A 24,583-nucleotide genomic window follows, 5' to 3' on the forward strand; every position below is an offset into this window, starting at 1 on the left:
TGGCCACAACAACTGCCCAAGTCACACCAGGAACACACAATCCCTCCATCAGTGCTCAGACTGTCCGCAATAGGCTTAGAGAGGCTGGACTGAGGGCTTGTAGGCCTGTTGTAAGGCAGGTCCTTACCAGACATCACCAGCAACAACGCCGCCTATGGACACAAACCCACCTTCGCTGGACCAGACAGGAGTGGCAAAAAGTGCTCTTCACTGATGAGTCATGGTTTTGTCTCACCAGGGGTGATGCACGGATTCGTGTTTATCGTCGAAGGAATGAGCGTTACACCGAGGCCTGTACCCTGGAGCGGGATCGATTTGGAGGTGGGGGGTCCGTCGTGGTCTGGGGTGGTATATCACATCTCCATCGGACTGAGCTTGTTGTCATTGCAGGCAATCTCAATGCCTTGCGGTACAGGGAAGACATCCTCCTCCCTCATGTGGTACCCTTTATGCATGCTCATCTGGACATGATCCTCCAGCAGGACAATGCCACCAGCCATACTGCTCGTTCTGTGCGTGAGTTTCTGCATGACAGCAATGTCAGTGTTCTGCCATGGCCAGCGACGAGCCCGGATCTCAATCCCATTGAGCACGTCTGGGACCTGTTGGATCGCAGGTTGAGGGCTAGGGCCATTCCCCCCAGAAATGTCCAGGAACTTGCAAGTGCCTTGGTGGAAGAGTGGGGTAACATCTCACAGCAAGAACTGACAAATCTGGTCCAGTCCATGAGGAGGAGATGCACTGCAGTACTTCAAGCAGCTGGTGGCCACACCAGATACTGACTGGTACTTTTGATTTTGAGCCTCCCTTCATTCAGGGACACATTATTCTATTTCTGTTAGTCACGTCTGTGAAACATTTTTAGTTTATGTCTTATGGTGTTGACTCTTTTAGTGTTCATACAAATATTTACACACATTAAGTTTACTGAAAGTAAAAACAGTTGAAAGTCAGAGGACGTTTCTTTTTTTGCTGAGTTTATATGAAAAAATAAATATACATATATGAACAGCTATATATAGACTGTAGCCATTTCCTAGAACTTGCTTTAAAGGTTCACATTATATACAGTATAATACTTTCTCAAGTATTTAACAACAGAAAGTGCACAGTCCACTTCATGACACTGTTTTTCATATTTAACACTGCAAAGATGTTTGCTTTAAAGCATTCTATTGTATAAAGTGCTATATAAATAAACATAATGTGACTTGACTGGAGTATTGAATTGCAGAGCTGGTGCAAACATTTCCATATTGCTATGATCAGATGCTTTCTTAACTGCTGTTTTCTCACCGCTGTTATTTTTGTTGAATGTTTACTTTGTTATTGAGAGGAAAGCGTTCAGCACATATTTACATATTCATCTAACCGTTACTTCTCAGCAGCGCGGATGATGTCGGGATGTTATTTGAGCTCTTATTCAGTGTGTTTCCTGATTATTGGATTTTGGCATGGTTTATTTTGCAAACAACATGACTCTTGTCAATCTCCTTAGTGCCTGGTATAATTATTTTGTCTTCCGTTGGTGGCAACTAGTGAGCTGGGTTTGCTAATGCTAACGTTAGCAGTGCATCCTTGCGCTTTTCCCTGTTACAGTTTATGTTCAGATATAACAACAATGGCATCTAGCGGTCGCGGTTTCATTGCCACGAATCTTGAATATAAACAAAAATATATATATATCAATACAGATTTTTAGGAATTGCCAAAGATAATATCGCAATATTCCCGTGTATTAATATTTTCTCATACCCCTAAGCCAAAAATCTTGACCAGCAGCTGTCAAATTCCAGAAAGGAAAATAAAATAAACAAAACTATAAAAACATCAAAAACATCACATTCACTGAAATTTAAGTCGTTATTCACCGAAAGTCTTGCTTGACGGACATGGTCACCATTTAATTTCATTGTATGGATTAGACATTCTGCAAAATAACCATGGAGCAAAGAAAGTACCAACATGAAGGCGAGTAAATTATGACAGAATTGTCTTTTATTTTGCTGAATTTCTCTTTAAAATGAAAAAAATTGAAATGTTATATAATGTGTCTTTGTTAAACAATCTTGTTGTACCTGTACAATAATAATAAATTATATCCAAAGCTTAATTTCTTGGGTGAACGATTCTTTAAGGTGTAATTTCAAGAGAACAAGTTGTCCTGACATTTTCACTTCCTTTCTTTCTTTGAAGTACATTGAACGTGTGCTGGAAAGAAGTACATGAGAAAAATCATTAAATGAATAAAAAGTCCAATCAATGTAAGCCTATTTGTATTAAATAAAACAGCAGAAGCCATTTACTTTATAATATGTTAGTGTCATGAGGTGGTGTTTTTAGAAGATAATGCCTGTTAATAAAGACTGCCTCAACTGATTGCTAATAATGGTATTGCCATTATTGAAATTAAGAAAATTGCTTAACCCCCTTTTTTTTTTTTACAAAGCAGTGGCTGCTGAGGCCATCTTGTTCTAGACAGACTTAAATGCTGTCTGCAGAACAAAATAATATTTGAATGTGAACAACAGATACATGTATGTTTTTAACTAAACCATATTAGCAAAAGGAAAACCATGGATTTGTTCTTAGTTTTGCTCTCAAATGAAGAGAAATGAAATGAAATGAACATTTGGTACTAAAAATCATCTTTAGTGTTCTACTGGATGGCCTGAGGTTTGAGTAAATTAACATCAAATTTTCATTTTTGGGCGAACTAGCCTACTCCTTAAATGTTGATCACATACTCTCTTGATGTCTCTTAATGGTTCACATTCGGCCAGGCCTTTGTTGAATGAATGAATTTTAATTGCACGTGGAATTGGTTTCCATTTGCTGAAGATGATGCCAGTGTTTGAAAAATGGGGATTCCCCTTCGAAACTGTGGAGCGTAACAATGTTAAACTGGTGATTTTTGCCTAATTCACACCCTCCACCACTTTTTCACATAATGCAATGTGTGGATTCCCCACCCTCAGATAACGTTCGAAGACACTCTCAAAAACAAAATCTCATAAGGATGATTAAAAAATAAAATTATGATACATCATGAGACAGTGTTCTATCTGTCTAGACATAGAACGGGTGTTGGCCTTACAGGCTTTACTAGTTGTTGTTTTTTCAAGAACTTTTCTGTGATCTGCGAAGTACATGAAGTAAATTATTCATCAGTATTACTTATATTTAATGGACATGATGGTTGATCACTATCACCCATAACAACTGTAAAAATAAAATTATATATATATTTATATATAAAATAATTTATTTTCTTTGCAAATAATAATTTAATATATTGTGAATTTCTGCCTTTCACAGGAAGACCAGATCCACCTGTCAATCTGCATTACAATGTGACGACAGAAGGTGAAGTCATTTTCAGATGGAGTGGTACACAACCTGACAGTGATGCCATAAACTATGATATCCGATACTCCAATTCCTCGCTTCAGCAGTGGGAGGTAATTGGACTCATTTGTTGGTCTGATGAATATGTTGTAATCGCATTACAAAGTAATGTTTGTGAGAACTATGTAAAAATATATATTACGCACATGTTTGGTTAGTTTTTTTTATTTATTTATTTTGAACTAAAATCATTATTTCATGTAAAATGGCAAAGCAATTGAACCTTCACAGTGTGAATGGATCTGTATGAACTGTGGCTCTTTTAGGTTGTGAAGGTCAGAGGTCGTTCATGGGTGCGTCTGAATGAGCTCAGTTCTGGGATCAGATACATAGTCCAAGTGCGCTGCCAAAACTACTTAAACTACAGGAGTGAATGGAGCCAACCTTTCTATTTCACACTAGATGGTAAGGATCTGTAGTACAGAAGAACTTTACATACTACTTCCCTTCATGCTGTATGTTTATACATTTGAGTAATTAATTAATTTAGGTCTGTAATCAAAGACCCCCTCCCTTTTAATGACTCATCAGGTATAGGCAATGAGTAAATGAATGCAAATACTGACATTTGTGAAAGAGTACTTAAAATGTTGCTGCCTGATATTCTCAACAACAGAGTGCACAGGTTGAGACTTTTACCCTTACATTAGCGGCTTTTAGTGTACGTCAGACTTCATGCAAATGAGTGCTTTTGCTGTTGCAGTTATATGTATCTTTCAGAGAGATCCATTGTCTTCTCTAAGCCTCCATGTTAAGAGTTTAATGTTTGATAATTACATTCATATCTACTCTTTGCTACTCAGAATCTGAATAATACTTTGGCTTGTTGCTATGCACACACAATATCTCCTTGATTTGTTCTCTAAAAGATGCATCTAATTCACTGTCCATTTTCAGAATTAATTACCATGGTAAACAATGTTCAATGTTTTATAAAAGCATTAATATGCCATTTACCTAGCAAACTGAGGCCAGGCATTGCATTTGCCAAGGTATAGGGTATGTGCATACTTATTACTATTAAAGCAGATGTACACTAGGGTTTGTGCACTATTGAAATGTACATATTTTAATCATGAAAACTCTCGAAATAGTTTTAGCATGTTATTGAACATGGCAATGTTAATGTATTTGGTCTTGGTGGACTAGATCTGCTACATGTATGGACTTGCTACTGCTAATAGATACACAGACACACTGTTGTGATTATGGAAGATATGCTGCTGCATGAATAGACATACATAAACCACAGATCTAGGCAGGTGGAGCTACAGTATGGGAGGTGGAAGGTGGAAGGAACTGTTACAGGACTAGCCTGCAGCCAACACTGAACCAGACTATTTAAATGGTAAGCAAGCAATGTCATTGGCTGCTGCAGGATCAGCAGAGGCCAATCAGCTTGTGTCATGCATTAATGATGTGATTGTAGACTGCATGTAAAGGATCTATCAGTCTGCGCTTCTACAGTTTCATGACTGAACTAGATATATAAACCAAATTTAATGTCAAAATGGTGTTAACAAGGTTGGATGTGTGCATGTCCAAAGTCCCCAGTTTAAAATAGTTACAATAGACTTTTATTCATTCACTTGTCGCCAACTGGTTGCACAACAATGTAATCGTTATTTGAAGCACCACATTACTTACAAAAGGTGGTTTTCTTCCATAGACATCAGTTTTTATATCTGAACTAAGTGTTTAATGAACTTTTATCCCAGTTCTTCTGTGATAAAATGAATATTTGTAACACAGAAATAACGATACTGTGGTTGAAAAGACTGTTTGTGAAGCTGTTTCATGTACATGACAGACTCTTTTACATGACAACTGCTTTCTCTGGCTCAGCGGCAGCACCAACGTAGCTCTGAATGTTCCGGTGTGATTTTGTCAAAGATTTAATAGACAGGCGAATCTTTGCGTAGGTGTTTGAATCGAGATCACAATCTTTTAAAGGGCACCTATTATGACTCTTTTCACAAGATGTAAAATAAGTTTCTGATGTCCCCAGAGTATGTATGTGAAGTTTTAGCTCAAAATACCCAACAGATCATTTTTTACAGCATGTTTAAATTGTCATTTTTGGGGGCTCAGAAAAACGCGCTGTTTTAGTGTGTGCCCTTTAAATGCAAATTAACTGCTGCTGCACGTCACAGGGGGCGGTGCTTCACGAGCTCGCGCTCGAGCCAGGACAATCTCATCTGATAATATCAGAACAGAAACTCTCAGTTGCGGTGTTCATTTCGACTCGGAGTCGGACAATAATGCCCACAGAGCCAGAGAATATATGCTGTATAGAGATAGAACAGGTATAGTTTAGTTTAATTATGGTTATAACTTATTTGTCATCTGCTTTTATCCACTAATACAAGCCTGCTGTAGCAAAACCCGTCCGAATGATGACCAAAATATACTGACGAGTTCAGTGAAGTTTATTGTACATCACACAAAAGATGAGCGTTAGTTTTACTCCAGCGAATCACAGTAAGAGCTTAATAAACACAGTATAAGAAGTGAGCATTAAAGTCTTATCCATAAACTCTCTCTCGCTCTCCCTCCCTTTCATTATCAACAACATACACAGCGAAATACACAAAACACTCGTTAGAACTAACAGTAAACAAATATACACACACCTTTTCAGTGGGTGCTAAATAAACCGGTAAACCTTATATCCGTAAAACGACTCCATGAGCTGTCATAAAGAGCGCGCTCTCACTTTCACTTCTGCCGTGGTCAGTAAGTTAGTCCTGTCGCTCCAGAGACTGTAAGCTGGATCACGAACAGTAACGTTACTGATCCATCCTCGAGTAACAACGAGAGTAAATGAAGACTGCTATGTTCATTCTTACATCCAACAACAAAACACCTCAATTGCTTAGGAGACATTCTTGTCTACAGCTGCTCAAGCGTCGAACAATGGCGGACTCTGTGTCCAGCTCACTCAGGGCGGGTCTAGGCTCAAACTGAAGTGTCAATCAAACGTCGTGGGAGGGGCCTGCGCAATTCTACGTCACATTGCACCGAATCTGAGAACAGCTCATTCTGAGACAGTGCTTATGATTTATTGAGATTGTAAAAAAAACACTGGGTGGATTTTTATCATTCTATGGTGGTTTTACTCACACACTGCCAACACACATTTATGTTTCAAACACCACGTAAAAGTGAATTTTGCATAATAGGTGCCCTTTAACGGTTCTTCATGCTCTAGATAAGAATAAAGTCATGTATTGTAAATGTTTATGAGGCCAGAGTATGTACTGACCTTGAGTGCTTTTACTATGTCATCATTAGGTTTATTATAGTAATTTTTAAATTCCTCCTTGTAAATAGTTTGTTGCTAAAAGCCTTCATAATTCAAACGGAACACCAGTTTGCATATTAAAAGTCTTATGCTTGGCTTCATGTTCAGTCTCAGGCCAAAAAATATCCTTAAATTCATTGAAGTTGAATGTGAGCACTGAATGCATCTTTAGAGGCTGTACAGGGGTAAAATGACTAAAAGGATACATACTGATTCATACTCAAGTTTTAAGGAGCATAAAATGCATCTCAACTCCTGTGAGTTTTTGTAAAAGGTTAGAACATGGCTTAAACCTGTGCACACACACCTGTACACACAAGCACACCTTTCCTTGGAATTTTTTTGTAACCTGAATGAGATGAACTGTTAAGATATAACAGCAACTTGAGATGAACTGTTAAGATATAAACACTCCCCCATGGTAGAATAGTGTTTCATTTATCTGCTTAGCCAAATTCTGACACTAATCAGGTGGGTGTTTTTTCTGTCTTGTCTTGCTATTAAAATACCCATACCACATTGGTGCCCATGAATAATATTAGATTAGTTATAACAATTGAGTGCTGTATCCAGTCTGAGATACAGTACTGCTGCCAACTAATGCTGCACTTAGAGCTGTTTGCATATTAGATAATGTTTAAACCATTTCAGCTTGATTTAACCTCACGATACAGCCATGAAAGACTGGATTCTGTCTCTGTTTTCCTCCTTGGATTTTTTTTTTTTTGATATCTCAGTTGGGTTGTATATTTTCAGAATCCATGCTGTGCAAGTCACCATGGCAACTAAGCTTCAGGTTGTTGACTAGCATTACAATAAAACAGCTTTCTCATTTCTGCAAGGGACCAAGATGGGAAGGGGGTAAAATAAGAATCAATACAAGGGTGAATCGCGTAACACCTGTCAGGAACATGTCCAGGTTATTTTTCCATCTTAAAATTAAAAGAAACATTTGGTACCACTTTCAATGAAGCCTGTATTTATAATGCATTATTAGGGAATTCTTTATAATAAATGCATAATGCCATATAAACAACCTTATAATATGACAGTTGTACAACAGTTACAATACATTATAATACTTACCTATAGAGTACAATGCATTATAACACCAGATGAAGCCTACATTTATATGTATCATAAGAGTGAAAATTAAACCAGACATGTTTTTTTTTTACTTATATGCCACATGTTTTCTAAATTTTGGTTTATTTATTTGTATGTGTAATGCTCAAAACACTCACTATCTTTTTCTGCTCCTCAAAGTCAGTTACATCCCTGCTGAAGTCTTCACGACGCCCGGTTCAGAGGTAACGGTTTATGCCGTCTTTCACAACCGCAGCTGGAGTGCGAGTAAAGCTGTGTGGTTTCTAAATGGGCAAAAGAAGATTCCGGAAAGCCAGTACAGGGTGATCAACTATCAGGTCAGCGCAGTCACTATGAAGGTAGATGAACCCGGGTTTGATACTCTGATGTGCTGCCAACAGTTGGGAGAGAGGGTCAACTGCAGCATCCCCTATGCCAAAATATACACGGAAGGTGGGCTATGAATTATGGAGGACATCTTTATCCAGACAGTTAATCCAATTTTGCTTGTTTGAAAAGCTAGATCATTTAAAATGGGCTCTTTTCTTCAGGGAGTTTTAATGCAGATATTACCTGCGAAAGCGAGATTTCAAAGGTGGACACCATGGCCTGTAAGTGGAATAATAGTGTTTGGGCGCAGGTCAGACCCCTTTACAGGTATGAACACAATCATAGCTCATCCGTTTTCTATTCCTGTCAGATTGTTTGCTGCACAGATGCTAAAGATCTTACATTTTTGTTATAGACAATATAACGTTTTATCAAACGGTACATGTGAAACCATAGCAAAGACGCAGGGCAGTGAAGAAGCTGAAGAAAACATGTCTTTGGTAAAGGAGTGCCCACTTGATGCAGAAGACCACAAAAAATGCAATTTAAGCGGCCTTAGCCTGTTCCGTTGCCACAAAATCTGGTTGGAAGTGGAAGGAGGGCGTGGCAAAGTGAGATCACTTCCTGTCAATGTTTTACCCTTTGACTATGGTGAGTTCCAAAGATTTCCAGCAGCATTCTGATCCAATCTCCAAAGTTAGAAGTATTCTGTTGGTTTTCAATTACAGACTGAATTGCTGTCTGACAAATGAAACTGGAATCTTTCACTGAAAATTAAATATATCAATATAATATTATATATTAGTTTTAATTAGATATAAGTGTATTTTGAAATGTAAATATATATATATATATATATATATATATATATATATATATATATACACACATTATATACACCATTCAAAAGTTTGGAGTCTAAGTCTCTTATGCTCACCCAGGCTGAATTTATTTGAACAAAAATACAGTAAAATAGTAATATTGTAAACTATTATTGCAGTTTAAAAAAACTGTTTTCTCTTTTAACCATTTTTACAGTGCAATTTATTCTTGTTATGGCAAAGCTGAATTTTAAGCATCATTATTCCAGTGTTCAGTGTCACATGATCCTTCAGAAATCATTCTAATATGCTGATTTGGTGATTCTGTAACATTTCTTATTACACAGTTGAAAATGGTTGTGCTGCTTAATGCTTTTGTGGAAACCATTTTTTTTTTTTCAGGATTCTTTGATGAATAGGAAATAAAAAAATAAAAAAATAAAAAAAAATATATATGTATATATATATATTTAAATTTTTTAATGTCTCTGCTGTCACTTTTAATTAGTTTAAGGCATCCTGTTCTTGCCACTGTATTCACGTTGCAAACTGAGATGAATAACAATTTCCCTCTGTGTTTTTCAAAGTGAAACCATCTCCTCCCTCAGTCCTTGAAGCGATCACTTTGCCAAACAAAACCTTGAGCGTAAAGTGGAGACGTCCCATTTTACCTGTATATGACATGGAGTATGAGCTGCGCTTCGTGGCTTTGCGTGGGATGGCAAATGTGCAATGGGAGGTAGGAAGAAGTTTTTGGAAGATGGGGTCTCAGGTGAACAATGAAACCAGACAGCTGAAGAAAATATATTTGAGCTAATGCTTCATGCATAGTGCTCCATCACAGGGGGAAGGCAATGAAGTACGGTGGTCTGATCTGTTTATCTGTAATTGAGATGTTTCGGATTGAAATGATTAGCTAGACTGATCCTAAATTAATAAATCAAAGTTAAACGTTCCTCTTCTTATGCCCACCAAACTTCTTAGAACTTAAAGGGTTAGTTCACCCAAAAATGAAAATTATGTCATTAATTACTCACCCTCATGTCGTTCCAAGCCCGTAAGACCTCCGTTCATCTTCGGAACACAGTTTAAGATATTTTAGATTTAGTCCGAGAGCTTTCTGTCCTTCCATTGAAAATGTATGTACTAGGGGTGTGACGAGACGCTTACTCCACGAGACGAGACGAGACACGAGATTGGGTTCACGAGAACGAGACAAGACGAGATTTTTACACAATTTTTAAGAAATCCTCAATGATGAAATATATGAATGGAAAATAGTCTTTTATTCAACTGAAAATCACAAAATGCAAAACAATTTATGTGCATTTTGAAATCAACTTGTACTGAATGTTATTTTACTTCTATTTTAATGAATTCTATGCAGTAAAGGACATGCAAACACTGCAAAATGTTTTGCTATAAACTCTACTTCTCCCTGTACGATTTCACATGAGAAATCTAACTCCTTTCCACAAATCGAACATAAAAAAATAAAACAGTATAAATAAAATAAATATAAATAACTGAAATAACACTTTAAGTGCAAACAGTAAGTGTGTATCCATAATCAAAGTACTGCTCTCTCAAAACTACAAGTTCAAACAGAAACAATTTTTTTCTTCAAGCATGAAAAAGAGATAAATTAACTAAGATAAGCCTAAGATTATGGTCATGTTCTTTTTCAAGAATATAAGCATGTCGACGATTTCTGGCAGCAGTTGAGACCTTTGGGCAGTAACTAGGGCTGCACGATATGAGGAAAAGCTGCGATGTGCGATAACATTGTTTAATATTGCGATGTCGATATGACTTTAAGCTATAGGCCCTACTGTTCCCATGTATTAGTGCTTTAATAGGTTCTTTGCGCGATAGGTCAAATGTTTATTACCTGCCTGGTTCAGATTACACTATTTTAGCGCGATTTTGGCACGATCCGTTTCGTGGAGACTCGTAAAGGACAACGGGCGTCGGGACGCAAGATTCGATCGTTTCATTTCGTATAGTGTGTCATAGTGGGCGACAACGCGTCTGTGATGCTTCACGACATCACGACAGAAAGACTAGCATGTTTAATTTTAACGGTCCTCCACGACGGGTTGAGTGTGAGCGAGAGTGAGTGAGAGTGCGGTTACAGTGAGTGTGCGTGCGAGTGAGCGTGTGTGTGTGTGCGCGCGAGTGAGTGAGTGAGCGAGGGACAGTGAGTGTGTGTGTGTGCGGAGTGTGTGTGTGATTGGCCCGGCACACAAATGATTTAAAAGTGGCAGGGGCATCTTCAATACAAATTTCACCCTCACGCTCCATCACGCTTACATCACAACAACTCACGAGACAAAGTTTTTTTTTTTTTTTTTTTTTTTTTTTTACTCACGAGACAAAGTTTCACCTCGACGAGAAATCTCGTCGCGTTTTAATCTCGCGAGATCTCGTAACACGAGATCTCGTCACACCCCTAGTATGTACGGTATCACGTAGTATAACTGCGTAGCGTGTCTGGGTTGTACGTCACACGCATCACACACATGACCAGCGTCGGCCAATAGTGAGCCTACGTGTGACGTACAACACAGATGCGCTACGCAGTTATACTACGTGAACTAACTCGAGGCCCAGAGAAGGAAATGAATAGTGGAATAAAGTCGTTATTTTTTTTATTTTTTTTGCACACAAAAAGTATTCTCGTCGCTTTATAAACTTAAGATTGAGCCACTGTAGTCACTTGGACTACTTTGATGATGTCTTTATTAGCTTTCTGGACATGGACAGTATACCGTACATACATTTTCAATGGAGGGACAGAAAGCTCTCGGACTAAATCTAAAATATCTTAAACTGTGTTCCGAAGATGAACGGAGGTCTTACGGGCTTGGAACGACATGAGGGTGAGTCATTAATGACATAATTTTCATTTTTGGGTGAACTAACCCTTAATTTTCAATTCATCCTTTTTAGATTTCAAAAGGAAGATGGTTATATTCTGTACTCAGGGATAATGTCTTCAATTTTCTGTGGCATTTACAGGTCATCCGTTCTCTATCGAAAGAACAGGCAGAGATTCCGCTTGAAGATTCCTGTGTTCAGTTTAAAGTAGAAGTTCGCTGTAAAAGACTGAATGGCTCTGGATACTGGAGTGACTGGAGCAGCAGTCACACTTCGATTGTTTACAACAGGAAAGGTAAAGTTATCAATATAGTTCTGCTACTATTATTTATGTTATACAGAAGCCTTAATTTTCTCCTAATCTCAACAAAGCAACAGCTATTAATTGCTCACCATTTCTCTCGTTATTCGCAAACCATTTATTTGTCAAATATCATTCTATAACCATGCAGACTGTAGTGTCGACGATAGTGTCATAGTCCTCCTCAAATGTCTGAACTATTTCAGCTTGAGTCTCTTGTCAAAGAAATAGCTTTTGTTACCTCCAGATCAAGAAAAACAAGAAAAAACAACTTTTAAATTGAGATCAAGAAAACTTTTTTGTTATGTAGAGATCACAAGGAAATTAAGATTTAAGGAAAACAACTTTTGTTATGTGGAGATCACAAGAAAATTGTCAACATCTTGAAAAAACTTTTGTTGTCTGTTGTAGTCAGTGTATACTTTTTTCCTGTGAGCTTTTTGTTTTTCTAAGGATTTTTTATTTTTTTTGCATAGTAAAATAATACCTTTAGTTGTAGTTTGCCTTTTTGACAAATCATTTTGTCAGATAAATACCATAACCAAATTAAGTGTTTTGTTCTTCCCTCATATTTAATATATTTAAAAAATATGAAACATCTTCCTTATTTTTCGATGGTTTAATCGAACTTGTACGGTCATTAAAAACAAATATCCCCTCGGACATCACTTTTGGTCACTATTGTATAACAAAAAATATATGGAATAGAAATTTGATAATTTTTTTTTAAATCATTTGTGATGAAACCCACATTACTTTGCCAATATGTATGACAACAGCATAAAAGAAGACCAGACTGGAACTGAAATAAATAAATAAATCAGAAGAAATCATTCTTTCATTTTGGCCTTGGTAGCCCATGTGATTCTTCACTTATTCTGAATACACACCTGCTTTATAATAACCATTTGTATGTACATGAGTCATGAGTACTTTTGTAATTTGTGAGATCTTTATATGAATGATGTATAAGTGATGTTTACAAGGATGGGCTGATGATGACAATTTAGAATTTTATTTTATTGTTTTATTTTTGTTGTCAGAAACCCTGAATATAAGTTACTCATTGGTTTAATTTGTTAGTTTGACTGTAATAATTTAAATGGCCCTGCATATATTAATTGGCTTTGTCTTCATATTGAGAATGTTTTGAACTGAACAGAGTTACAATAGAAAATCCATTAGGGTTAATGGAAATTGTACCACACATTACCCACCTAAAGTGCAATGCAACTGCTGAGGTGAAGATCAATATGTTCTTACAACACCATTTGTCAGCTCTTCACAGAACCTTTCTAAAATCTTTAAGTTGATGCAGAGGTGTCGCCTAGTGCCAGATCTCACGCTGAGACATCTTTCATAAGAAACTATTGGTAGCAGAGTGTCGTCAGCATTTCAGGGTATAATCACAGTCATTCTTGTCTGGTACAGTATCAGCACCTTAATTATGGGGTTGTAGGAATTTGCCATACCTTCTTTCTTAGTTACAAGAATACTTAACTGGAGGTTTGTAGTCAGAAGGTATGCTAGTGTCAGATAATAGAGAAATATTTCATATGATAAGCTAGTAATGACAGCGCTCCAACATACAGTATGGTGAGAGCGATTCGTAGCTCATTGTCCTTTCCCGATCCCATTCTTCTCTCTCCTATCCAATTGTTTCCTGTCTTTCTGGGTTTGTCCCTTCCAAATAAAGGCAAAAAGTCCCAAAAATAACTTGATTACTGAATGAAAAATGCTTACTGTGCAATTATGACATTAAATAGTCCTTTTTATGAAGGTTAATTTAAGTTTATTATGCTTATATTAATATTTATTTTATAATGTATGACATTTATTTAAGAACAATCCAACTATATGAAGGGACCAACAACTTCTATTTAGGTTTGGACTGGGATTTTTGAAGGTGGTTAAATACGTTTTTTTGTGACCATTTCTCATTTCCATTTTTTTACACTGGTTTATAATTAAAAAATTAATTTGAAATTACATTTGAGTTATGCCTATGTACACTACAGTCCAAAACATTTTTTATAGTTACATATTTCTATTTTAAATGAATGCTGTTCATTGAACTTTCTATTCATCAGAGAATTCTAAAAATATGTAAACAAAAAATATATACAGTGAGGAAAATAAGTATTTGAACACCCTGCTATTTTGCAAGTTCTCCCACTTAGAAATCATGGAGGGGTCTGAAATTGTCATCGTAGGTGCATGTCCACTGTGAGAGACATAATCTAAAAAAAAAAATCCAGAAATCACAATGTATGATTTTTTTTACTATTTATTTGTATGATACAGCTGCAAATAAGTATTTGAACACCTTAGAAAATCAATGTTAATATTTGGTACAGTAGCCTTTGTTTGCAATTACAGAGGTCAAACGTTTCCTGTAGTTTTTCACCAGGTTTGCACACACTGCAGGAGGGATTTTGGCCCACTCCTCCACACAGATCTTCTCTAGATCAGTCAGGTTTCTGGGCTGTCACTGAGAAACACAGAGTTTGAGCTCCCTCCAAAGATTCTCTATTGGGTTTAGGTCTGGAGACTGGCTAGGCCACGCCAGAACCTTGATATGCTTCTTACAGAGCCACTCCTTGGTTATCCTGGCTGTGTGCTTCGGGTCATTGTCATGTTGGAAGACCCAGCCTCGACCCATCTTCAATGCTCTAACTGAGGGAAGGAGGTTGTTCCCCAAAATCTCGCAATACATGGCCCCGGTCATCCTCTCCTTAATACAGTGCAGTCGCCCTGTCCCATATGCAGAAAAACACCCCCAAAGCATGATGCTACCACCCCCATGCTTCACAGTAGGGATGGTGTTCTTGGGATGGTACTCATCATTCTTCTTCCTCCAAACACGTTTAGTGGAATTATGACCAAAAAGTTCTATTTTGGTCTCATCTGACCACATGACTTTCTCCCATGACTCCTCTGGATCATCCAAATGGTCATTGGCAAACTTAAGACGGGCCTTGACATGTGCTGGTTTAAGCAGGGGAACCTTCCGTGCCATGCATGATTTCAAACCATGACGTCTTAGTGTATTACCAACAGTAACCTTGGAAATGGTGGTCCCAGCTCTTTTCAGGTCATTGACCAGCTCCTCCCGTGTAGTTCTGGGCTGATTTCTCACCTTTCTTAGGATCATTGAGACCCCACGAGGTGAGATCTTGCATGGAGCCCCAGTCCGAGGGAGATTGACAGTCATGTTTAGCTTCTTCCATTTTCTAATGATTGCTCCAACAGTGGACCTTTTTTCACCAAGCTGCTTGGGAATTTCCCCATAGCCCTTTCCAGCCTTGTGGAGGTGTACAATTTTGTCTCTAGTGTCTTTGGACAGCTCTTTGGTCTTGGCCATGTTAGTAGTTGGATTCTTACTGATTGTATGGGGTGGACAGGTGTCTTTATGCAGCTAACGACCTCAAACAGGTGCATCTAATTTAGGATAATAAATGGAGTGGAGGTGGACATTTTAAAGGCAGACTAACAGGTCTTTGAGGGTCAGAATTCTAGCTGATAGACAGGTGTTCAAATACTTATTTGCAGCTGTATCATACAGATAAATAGTTAAAAAATCATATATTGTGATTTCTGGATTTTTTTTTTTTAGATTATGTCTCTCACAGTGGACATGCACCTACGATGACAATTTCAGACCCCTCCATGATTTCCAAGTGGGAGAACTTGCAAAATAGCAGGGTGTTCAAATATTTATTTTCCTCACTGTATATATTATGTTTTTTTATATATTAAATATATATTAAATATGTTAGAATGTTGTTATATTAAATTGTTGTATATCACAATATTCCTGTTTTTACTGTATACTGTATTTTACTGTATGTAGACTTCTTTTTAAAAAAATTTTTTTGATCCCAACCTATACCATTCCCCTCTAATTCATCCATAGTTTCCCCATCCCCTCTTTTCTTTTCTCAAAAGACCAAAAATAAAATTGAGACAATGAGACATGGTCTATTAAAAAGACCAGACTCTATTTCAGCTTTAATATACCTTTTTGAACATAAGATATAGTGTCCTGGAAATAATCATGACTGTATAGCCTTGTCATTTCAGCACCAGAAATGGGACCAGACTTCTGGCGCGTTCTACAAGAGGATCCTGTTACTAGGAACGTGACAAGTGTCACACTGATCTTTAAGGTTGGTAATAATTGACGTGATTGACTTTCTTTAGTAGCCAAATTATTGTGATATAAAAAAGTTTGCTGTGTTTGAGCTTGAATGGTTTTGTTTTGTTTTTGTTTATTTGTCAATTTTAGCAGCCTGTCCTATCAGGAGATCCATATAGTTGTGTGGAGGGTCTCGTGATTGAACACCAGGCCTCAGGTGGAGCCGTGAGGTCAAAAGAAACAACCTTGGCTCAGTTTCACTCATTCCAGTGGAGGGAGGAAGCGCACACAGTCACTGTAATGTCTCGCAACGCTTTAGGCATCTCTACACGGAATAGCAACATGACGCTGTTACATCAACCCAAACGTGAGCTGACATGCTTCATATCCTTCCTATAACATCACACAAAATTCTTTCATATTCAGTCTAATGCATTTTCAGTGTTTGATGCGCAAGGAGTTTTGTTTGCCTTCAAACTAAATATGTGTCTATGTATGTGCCTAATGATGGCGTTTTAATCCATCCGGCCCTAAATTTTCGAAGTAACTGTTTTAATAGAAGCTTAATGTTGTTTTGTTGGTGAAAGTGATGTTGGGGAAGATGATTTGGATTAGTTATTACATATATACAATGAAAGATAATAGGATTCTCTGATATTTTGTTCCTGCTTGTTATTATCTGTTCCCGCACATAGAAATAATAAGGTTTCCCCTATTATTTTAATTAATAATGTCCTTCTTTCCTTTTTTAGGACGATGTGTACGTTCGTTCAGCGCAGTTGCAAATGCGAGCTGTCTGCATCTCTCCTGGAGCCTGTTACCTGATCAGCCGGCGCCTCAGTCATTTGTCATCGAATGGTTAGACCTGAACAAAGACCCTAAACAGGACGGATCTCTAACTGAGAGGCTACAGTGGGTCAGAGTTCAGTCCGCATCGAGGGATCTCTCTCTTTGCCGTATGTTATTTTTGTTGATATTTTCAGGGTTTTAGACACATGAATGTCAAGTACTGGAAAGTATATGAAAACAAACATAGGTCCTTGAAAGTGCTTGTATTAAACATTAACAACATTTTTAGAGTAGCATTTTGCTTTTACAAAAATTGGCCTTTATGCGCTGCCAATGCCAGCACGAAACAGCGCTACTGACTATTTCGAAGAATGTTGGTAATCAAACAGTTGACAGTCGCCATTGACTTCCATAGTATGAAAAAAAATACTATGGAATTGAATGGCTACCATCAACTGTCTGGTTACCAACATTCTTTAAAATATCTTCTGTTGTGTTCAACAGAAGCAAGAAGCTGAAATGTTTTCAATAATGACTGATAAAAAAGGAAAACAAACCAGTGTGAAATAAAAGTTAAAAGCAGGAATAAGAAAGCTGCAAACTGCATCTCTCGTTCAAACTCGCTCTCTCTCCTCCTGAGCTTTAAATTTGATTTTAGTTGTCGGTATATGCATTAACATTACTTCAGTAATGATAGACACAGGTGCAGTAGGTTTTTTGATACTGTCCAGATTGGTAGTAACAAATCCACCTTTATTGTCTTTATTGTGCTTGATATAAAATAAAATGTGCTTTCATATCAGAACATGAAACATATAAAAAAGAGTTTATTCTTAGAAGTAGAAATTATCTATGACAGAATAACTTGTTTTTGTACAGGTCGTTTTTATGGCTCAGAGGAGTTCACATTGTATCCAGTGTTTGTGGATGGTGAGGGGGAGCCGGTTCGATGCACAGGTGGGTTTTATAGCAGTGACAAACAATGCATTGACGTCATCATTTGATCAATTAACCAACTGAAGCCATTTTTTTTACACACATTTGGTGTTTGGCAAGTGGTCCCTGGTTGACATACATTGTAGTATTATCTAAAATATTAATTTATTGACTGACAACTGTGTTCACATTATACAAATAGCTGTCTGAAAAAATAAAAAATGTTCATCTAAAGAAAATCTAGGAAAATCATGTTGATTTGAATGTAAGTTGTTTTTTGTTTTGTCTTCCAGCTACTAGGGGCGACCCTGCAGCGTACATACTGCTATTGATCATTGCGTTCCTGTCAGTGGTGCTGTTTGTCACACTCATGATGTCACAAAACCAGTAAGACCTACAACTATCTTCTCATGATCAAGATAAAGATAAGCAGTATCATAGGTTTTGTCTGCGACCCCTAGAGTATCCAGTGAGATACTGCAGGGATCTGCCAAATATCTGATATACTGATTTTGTGAAACGATTAAAGGTCCCGTTCTTCATGATCCCATGTTTCAAACTTTAGTTAGTGTGTAATGTTGTTGTTAGAGTATAAATAATATCTGTAAAATTATAAAGCTCAAAGTTCAATGGCAAGCGAGATATTTTATTTAACATAAGTCGCCTACATCGAACTACATCGTTTGGACTACATCCCTCTACTTCCTTCTTTAATGACGTCACTAGAACCGTTTTTTGACTAACCTCCGCCCACAGGAATGCTCCCTCAACTCGTTTATGTACTTGCGCACTTCTTATAACTTACTGTGTTTACTCAGCTCTTACGGTGATTTTCTGAAGTAAAACTGACGCTTCATCTTTTGTGTGATGTACAATAAACTTTATTAAACTCATCAGTATATCTTTGATCATCATTCGGACCTGGTCCGAAACAACAGACTTGTAGGCTATTAATAAATAATGGATACATACAAGCAGATGACAAATACGTTATAATAACTGTAATTAAACTACTAAACTATACCTGTTCCATCTCTATACAGCACTCTGACTCTGTAGCCATTATTGTCCGACTCGAAATGAACACCGTTACTGAGAGTTTCTGATATTATCATCATTCCGTGAGATGAAATTGTCCTGAGAGACTGAGCGCGAGCTCATGAAGCTCCGCCCCCTGGGTCTTCCAGCAGCAGCTTATTTGCATTTAAAGGGCACACACTAAAACAGCGCGTTTTTCTGAGCCCCAAAAAATGACAATTTAAACTAAACATGCAGTAAAAAATGATCTGTTGGGTATTTTGAGCTGAAACTTCACATACACACTCTGGGGACATCAGAGACTTATTTTACATCTTGTGAAAAGGGCATAATACGGGACCTTTAAAATAATTTAGGGCTGTCGATTTAACGTTAATTTAATTAGTTAGAGAAAAATAGCGCAAATAAAATTATTTAACGCTTTTAACGCACCCGCCCCACCCCAGAACCCAGAACTACGTAGGTCATCTTTCATACAGTTGATTGGTGATGAACATAAAAAGCATAAAACATAAACATGCAGGGCAACAACTCACTGCTTGATTGAGCCTATAGAATTCAGTTAGAATGCCCCTAAAATTCAAGATATCAGGGCAAAAATACCCCTGTATGAATTTTTGTCATATTTATATAATATGATATAGTTGACCAATGTCACATAAGTAACATAAGTAACAGGCACAATATTATGAGTGCTGTTTTTGTCCCAAATAAGTGCAAATGTGATATTGATTTTATACAACAGTCCAATAAATAAGTTAATGTTGTGTTACAGTTTAGACACAATATTGTCTGTTTTTGCTCAATTTTGTCAATGAAAATATTACCTGTAAAGCCAGAGCAGAACTGTTGTGTGTCTCCGAGCAACACAGTGGTGTTTCCTTTCTGAATGAATCTGCGTTTTGAGCTAATCAATCTGGTGAACCAATGACTCAAATGGCCCATTTGGAAAGAGAGCCGTTTACATTTTTAGAAATAGTTCACTTAAAAATAAAAATTCTGTCATCATTTACTCACCCTCAGTTGTTTCAAACCTGTATGAATTTCTTACTTCTGCTGAACACAAAAGAAGATATTTTGAAGAATGTCGGTAACCAGACAGTTGATGTACCCCATTGACTTCCATAGTAGGAAAAAAAATACTATGGAAGTCAATGGGGTACATATTAACTGTCTGGTTACCGACATTCTTCAGCAGAAGAAAGAAATTCATAGAGGTTTGAAACAACTTGAGGGTGAGTAAATGATGACAGAATTTTCATTTGTAAGGGAACTATTCCTTTAATTCCTGAATGAATCAGCCAATTAAATGAATGAATGAATAACTCAACGACTGACTCATTTAGACATTTACTGCCACCTACTGGCAGTTTCAATTTCTTATTTAGAGTATCCATTCATTAAAAAAATATATATATTTTGGGAATAGTTTGCCCAAAAATGAAAATTCTGTTTATTTACATTTACATTTACATTTACTCACCCTCGTGTCGTTTCAAACCTGTGACCTTGTATGTCTTTCCTTTGCGGAACATAAAAAAATATATTTTCAAGAATGTTGGTAACCAAACTGTTTTGGTCTGTTGAATCAAATAAAAATGCTCTTTCTAAAACTAATTTTTGTAATGTCTATTTGATGATTTTCTCATTTAACACAACAATGATTTTAAATGACCTTTTGGAGGTAATTTCTCATCCAAATTTGTCGTTTGGTTAATTTGCATAATTACAAAATTATAAGCATTTCTTTTTTTATCTAATTAATTACATGATGTGCCAATTAATTAATCTAAAAAATGTAATCGCTTGACAGCCAAAATCATTCAATCAAAATATATTAACTTCATACCAAAGCTAAGTTAAGTTAAAAAAGCTTAAAGATTAGATAAATGTTTTGTTCACATTAAAATTAATTTAAGGTTAAATTATAATGTGCAATAATTATATATGACTTAATAGTAAGTATTTAATTGCTTTGCAATGCAACTATCATGACAAAGTATGTACCGGTACTGTAAATGCATGGATATGCACACCATGTTATTATAGCCTGGGAGCTTTAATGCAACATTCAGTTTGTGCTCTGCTGCTCTATTCACCAATGGATAATGGATAAATAAGGCTAAAAAACTGGCCTGAAAGAAAAATCTGTCAAATCAGATTATAAAATCACAGACCATCTGTTTATATACCTAGGTTACCTTTATTCTAGCAGAAGAACACATTAAAAATATTGAATGTGTTTGTTGGAAGCTACAGGGTATATTGATTTTGTAAGACAAGTTTGAATTAAAGCAAGGCATTGTAAGATGATTTGAATTGGATTTTGTTTGGTTGTATTGCATGTCAGATTTACAATACATAACTGGGCTTACAGAGTGAATAAGGAATGTAATGTACATAATCATTCTTTCTTAGCAATGGTGTAGTTTGCTTGAGGGTAAATATTTCACAGATAATTACCAAAGTAACTGATACAATCAAATTGCTGCTCATCTGTTTAGACTTGTTCCCCAAAGGATAATATCGTGACTATGGGTACCACAAAAAGGGACATGCCTATTAAGCCCGTTTAAGGAGTGGCAGAAGTGCAAATTCATTTTTATTTATCAAGTTTTTATTTTCTTATGTTTGAGTACAAAATATATTTTGTGCATATATACACACATACATTTACATTACAGTGCTGGCTAACAGGTTAAAAACATTTTCGGCCTGTACATTTTTGAAATGTTTTCGGAAGAAGGCTACATTTGTTTGATCAAAAATTCAGTAATATAATAATCCTATAATCCATCATCTTACAGGATGAGAAAACTCATGTGGAAGGATGTTCCAAATCCCAACAACTGCTCCTGGGCCAAAGGAATGGACTTCAGGCAGGTCAGTATGACCAACTGTCACATAAACATTAGCATCCAGTGACAGAAGATTAGACCATTTTAAGTTTAAATTTCTGCCTTTCTATTAAGGGCTAAATATATTATTATATTTTAAATGTACAAATGAGAGATGGATCTGAATGGCATAATTAAGCAGAGTACACAGTTGTTGTTTTTTCATCACATAGAGAACCATTGTTTGTATTGGACCATTGTTTAATTAATAAATGAAAACACAAGCGATCTTTTTATTAAATTGACACTGGAATGTTATATATTTCAGGCATGTAATGTAAACATAACAACCCCATTCAATTCAATTCAATTTTATTTAATTCTCTCCCCTCTCACTTCTAGCTTCTTTATTGTAATATTTGAAATATTTTGAATGATATGTAATGAAAAAAAAGCACTATATTAAAAAAATGTGAATGGAACCGAATTGAATCCGTATAAATTCTGAAAAATCACATCCCTGGTATTTGTGTAAACATTATGCTGCAGGTAAAGCTGATAGGAGAAACTGTTTTAACACATTGAAAATACATCAGTTATCACATTTCCACAACACTTCTGTTTCTTGCTCCTTGCAGATTGACACCATGGAGAACCTGTTCCCTCACTCTGAAGGTCTCACTGCCTGTCCACTGCTGCTGGTCTCTGAGAGCATCTGTGAGGTGGAAATCGAGAAATGTCCTCCTCTCATGCTTGAACATGAAAAAGAAAATGAAGTACTCATTTATAACTCTGGAGAACAGGAAACCACAGACTCTGCCCGTCTGGGAGACTCCTCTGAACCTTTATCACTGGAGGCTTCCACTGCCGCTGCTACCCCAGAAACATCAGGCCAGTCCTCAGTGACGTACTCGACCGTTCTCCTCTCCGATCAGCCTGCTCTCCTTCAAAAGCAGCAGGAGAGTCTGAGCAGCTCCAGCGACGAAGGCAACTTCTCTGCCAACAACTCAGACATTTCTGGCTCCTTCCCTGGAGGACTCTGGGACGTGTGCTTGGACAGCACCAATCCTCGCCATTCCAGCTCCTACAACTCCGTGGAAGAGTTCTCGGAAACATCGGAACAAGATTATGAAGCATCGGAAAGCACCGGTGTAGCCAAAGACCTCTACTACCTCGAGATGAATGAGGAGGAGAAGCAGGAAGGAGAAGAGGATATTGAGGAAGCACAGGATGGACAGGATAAGAATGAGGTAGTTATGAGGGTGGACGCCAGGCCTCTTCTGGAAGGCAAAAATTCCACAGCCGTCGATTCCAATAATGTATCTCATAGCATTCCACTTTATCTGCCTCAGTTTCGAACCGAATGTATTAATCCACCCTGAAATAATGAGAACAGCACCACCTGGTGGTAATGTGGGATAATTTTATTCCTCACTGGATGGAAGTTCATAAAATGCCTCAGTGGCTTTCCATCAGGGCTGCAGGATTTGGGGAAAAGAAATCGAATTAAAAAAATAATAATTCTGATTGAATTTGTGACTTCTGTTTAAAAAGTGGTTTCTTTTTTTAAAGCTCCAGGCTGAACAATTCGAGGGAAAAAATCGCTAATTTTGTGATTATAAAATACAGCATTACTATAAAATTATATATGTTATTATCAGTTTTTATTAAGATTATTATTATTATTACTAAAAGAAAAATACATGGCAAAATAAAAATATTACTATTGTAATATTTCACTGTAAAATAAAAACATTAAGAAAAAAATATAATAATTATGCCAAAAATTATTTTACAGTATAAAATTACATTACTAATATGAATGGCTGTCTTAATTTCTTCATTTTCAAAAATTAAACCATCAGCTACGCAAGTTTTTACGCAACGCATAGGTTAACCAGATACAGAGCAAATGCAGAGATGAGTTTGTGTGGAGCAGCATTTCCTGAAAGACACTGAAAACACCAGGGGTCTCATTTATAAAACTGTGCGTAGGAACCTTACTAAAAATGTACGTGCGCCTGAAAGCCAAAAATGGCGTACGCAAAAAAATATTCAGACTTATAAAACCGTTCGTACGCCAGAACCTGCGCAGAATTCACTTTATAAATCCCAGTCAGCGGAAGATTGTGCGCACATGTGTCTCCACCCCGAAATAACCATATATGGAGCTTACAACGCCTAGTTTTACTATGAAGATCCTCATCTGCATATCATTTGCATATGATTATTCATCCACGTGATAACGTTTAACGGTACAAGACGCATTAGGGCTACATTAATAAAAATCAAGTAGTTGCCTATCCTTGCCTTGTTTTTGAATACATAAATCAAATAGTGTAAAATACATTTCAGAGAAAGTTTTTCTCAATCTTTTCCACTGGCCGAATTGTATTTTTAATTGATTTATATTTTTAATGGAAACGGATAGACCTTTTCAAAACTATTTTCTCAGACAATCTGGTATTATCATGATAAGCAATCATCTCTGTGGTTAAAACATTAAAACACAGCACGCCACAGGAAAAGTGTTAAAAAGCATCGCATCCACAACAAATATTTCTATTGATTGAAAATAAAAATGTTGTAACTTCTCAGTAATAATTTCATGTTTAAGTGTTTAACTCCATTAATTTGAATGGCATATTTAATCTAAATGTTTATATCAGAAGCAAAACATAGTTTAAATCATTATTTTATTTATTTAAACTGTTA

General features: G+C 36.7%; 1 protein-coding gene across 4 annotated transcripts in view; it reads left to right on the forward strand.

Moving 5' to 3' along the window:
* Positions 1–23,710, forward strand: part of lepr (leptin receptor) — a gene marked incomplete at its 5' end in the record, with an annotated part of 57,911 nt that extends 34,201 nt beyond the window's left edge. For 3 of the 4 annotated variants that reach the window (XM_084128735.1, XM_084128734.1, XM_084128732.1), the window contains 14 exons: positions 3,319–3,461; positions 3,675–3,813; positions 7,979–8,251; positions 8,350–8,455; positions 8,544–8,779; positions 9,537–9,688; positions 11,971–12,124; positions 16,214–16,299; positions 16,419–16,635; positions 17,021–17,224; positions 17,937–18,014; positions 18,287–18,380; positions 21,839–21,914; positions 22,507–23,710. In XM_084128735.1, the coding sequence (XP_083984861.1) occupies positions 3,319–3,461; positions 3,675–3,813; positions 7,979–8,251; positions 8,350–8,455; positions 8,544–8,779; positions 9,537–9,688; positions 11,971–12,124; positions 16,214–16,299; positions 16,419–16,635; positions 17,021–17,224; positions 17,937–18,014; positions 18,287–18,380; positions 21,839–21,914; positions 22,507–23,250 (2,702 nt within the window). In that variant the 3' untranslated portion in view covers positions 23,251–23,710. The remainder of the gene's footprint in view (positions 1–3,318; positions 3,462–3,674; positions 3,814–7,978; positions 8,252–8,349; positions 8,456–8,543; positions 8,780–9,536; positions 9,689–11,970; positions 12,125–16,213; positions 16,300–16,418; positions 16,636–17,020; positions 17,225–17,936; positions 18,015–18,286; positions 18,381–21,838; positions 21,915–22,506) is intronic. The other variant, XM_084128733.1, reaches the window with a different exon arrangement.
* Positions 23,711–24,583: the final 873 nt, after the last annotated feature.

This window comes from Abramis brama, assembly GCF_963993115.1.
Source record: "Abramis brama genome assembly, chromosome: 11".
NCBI lineage: Eukaryota > Metazoa > Chordata > Actinopteri > Cypriniformes > Leuciscidae > Abramis > Abramis brama.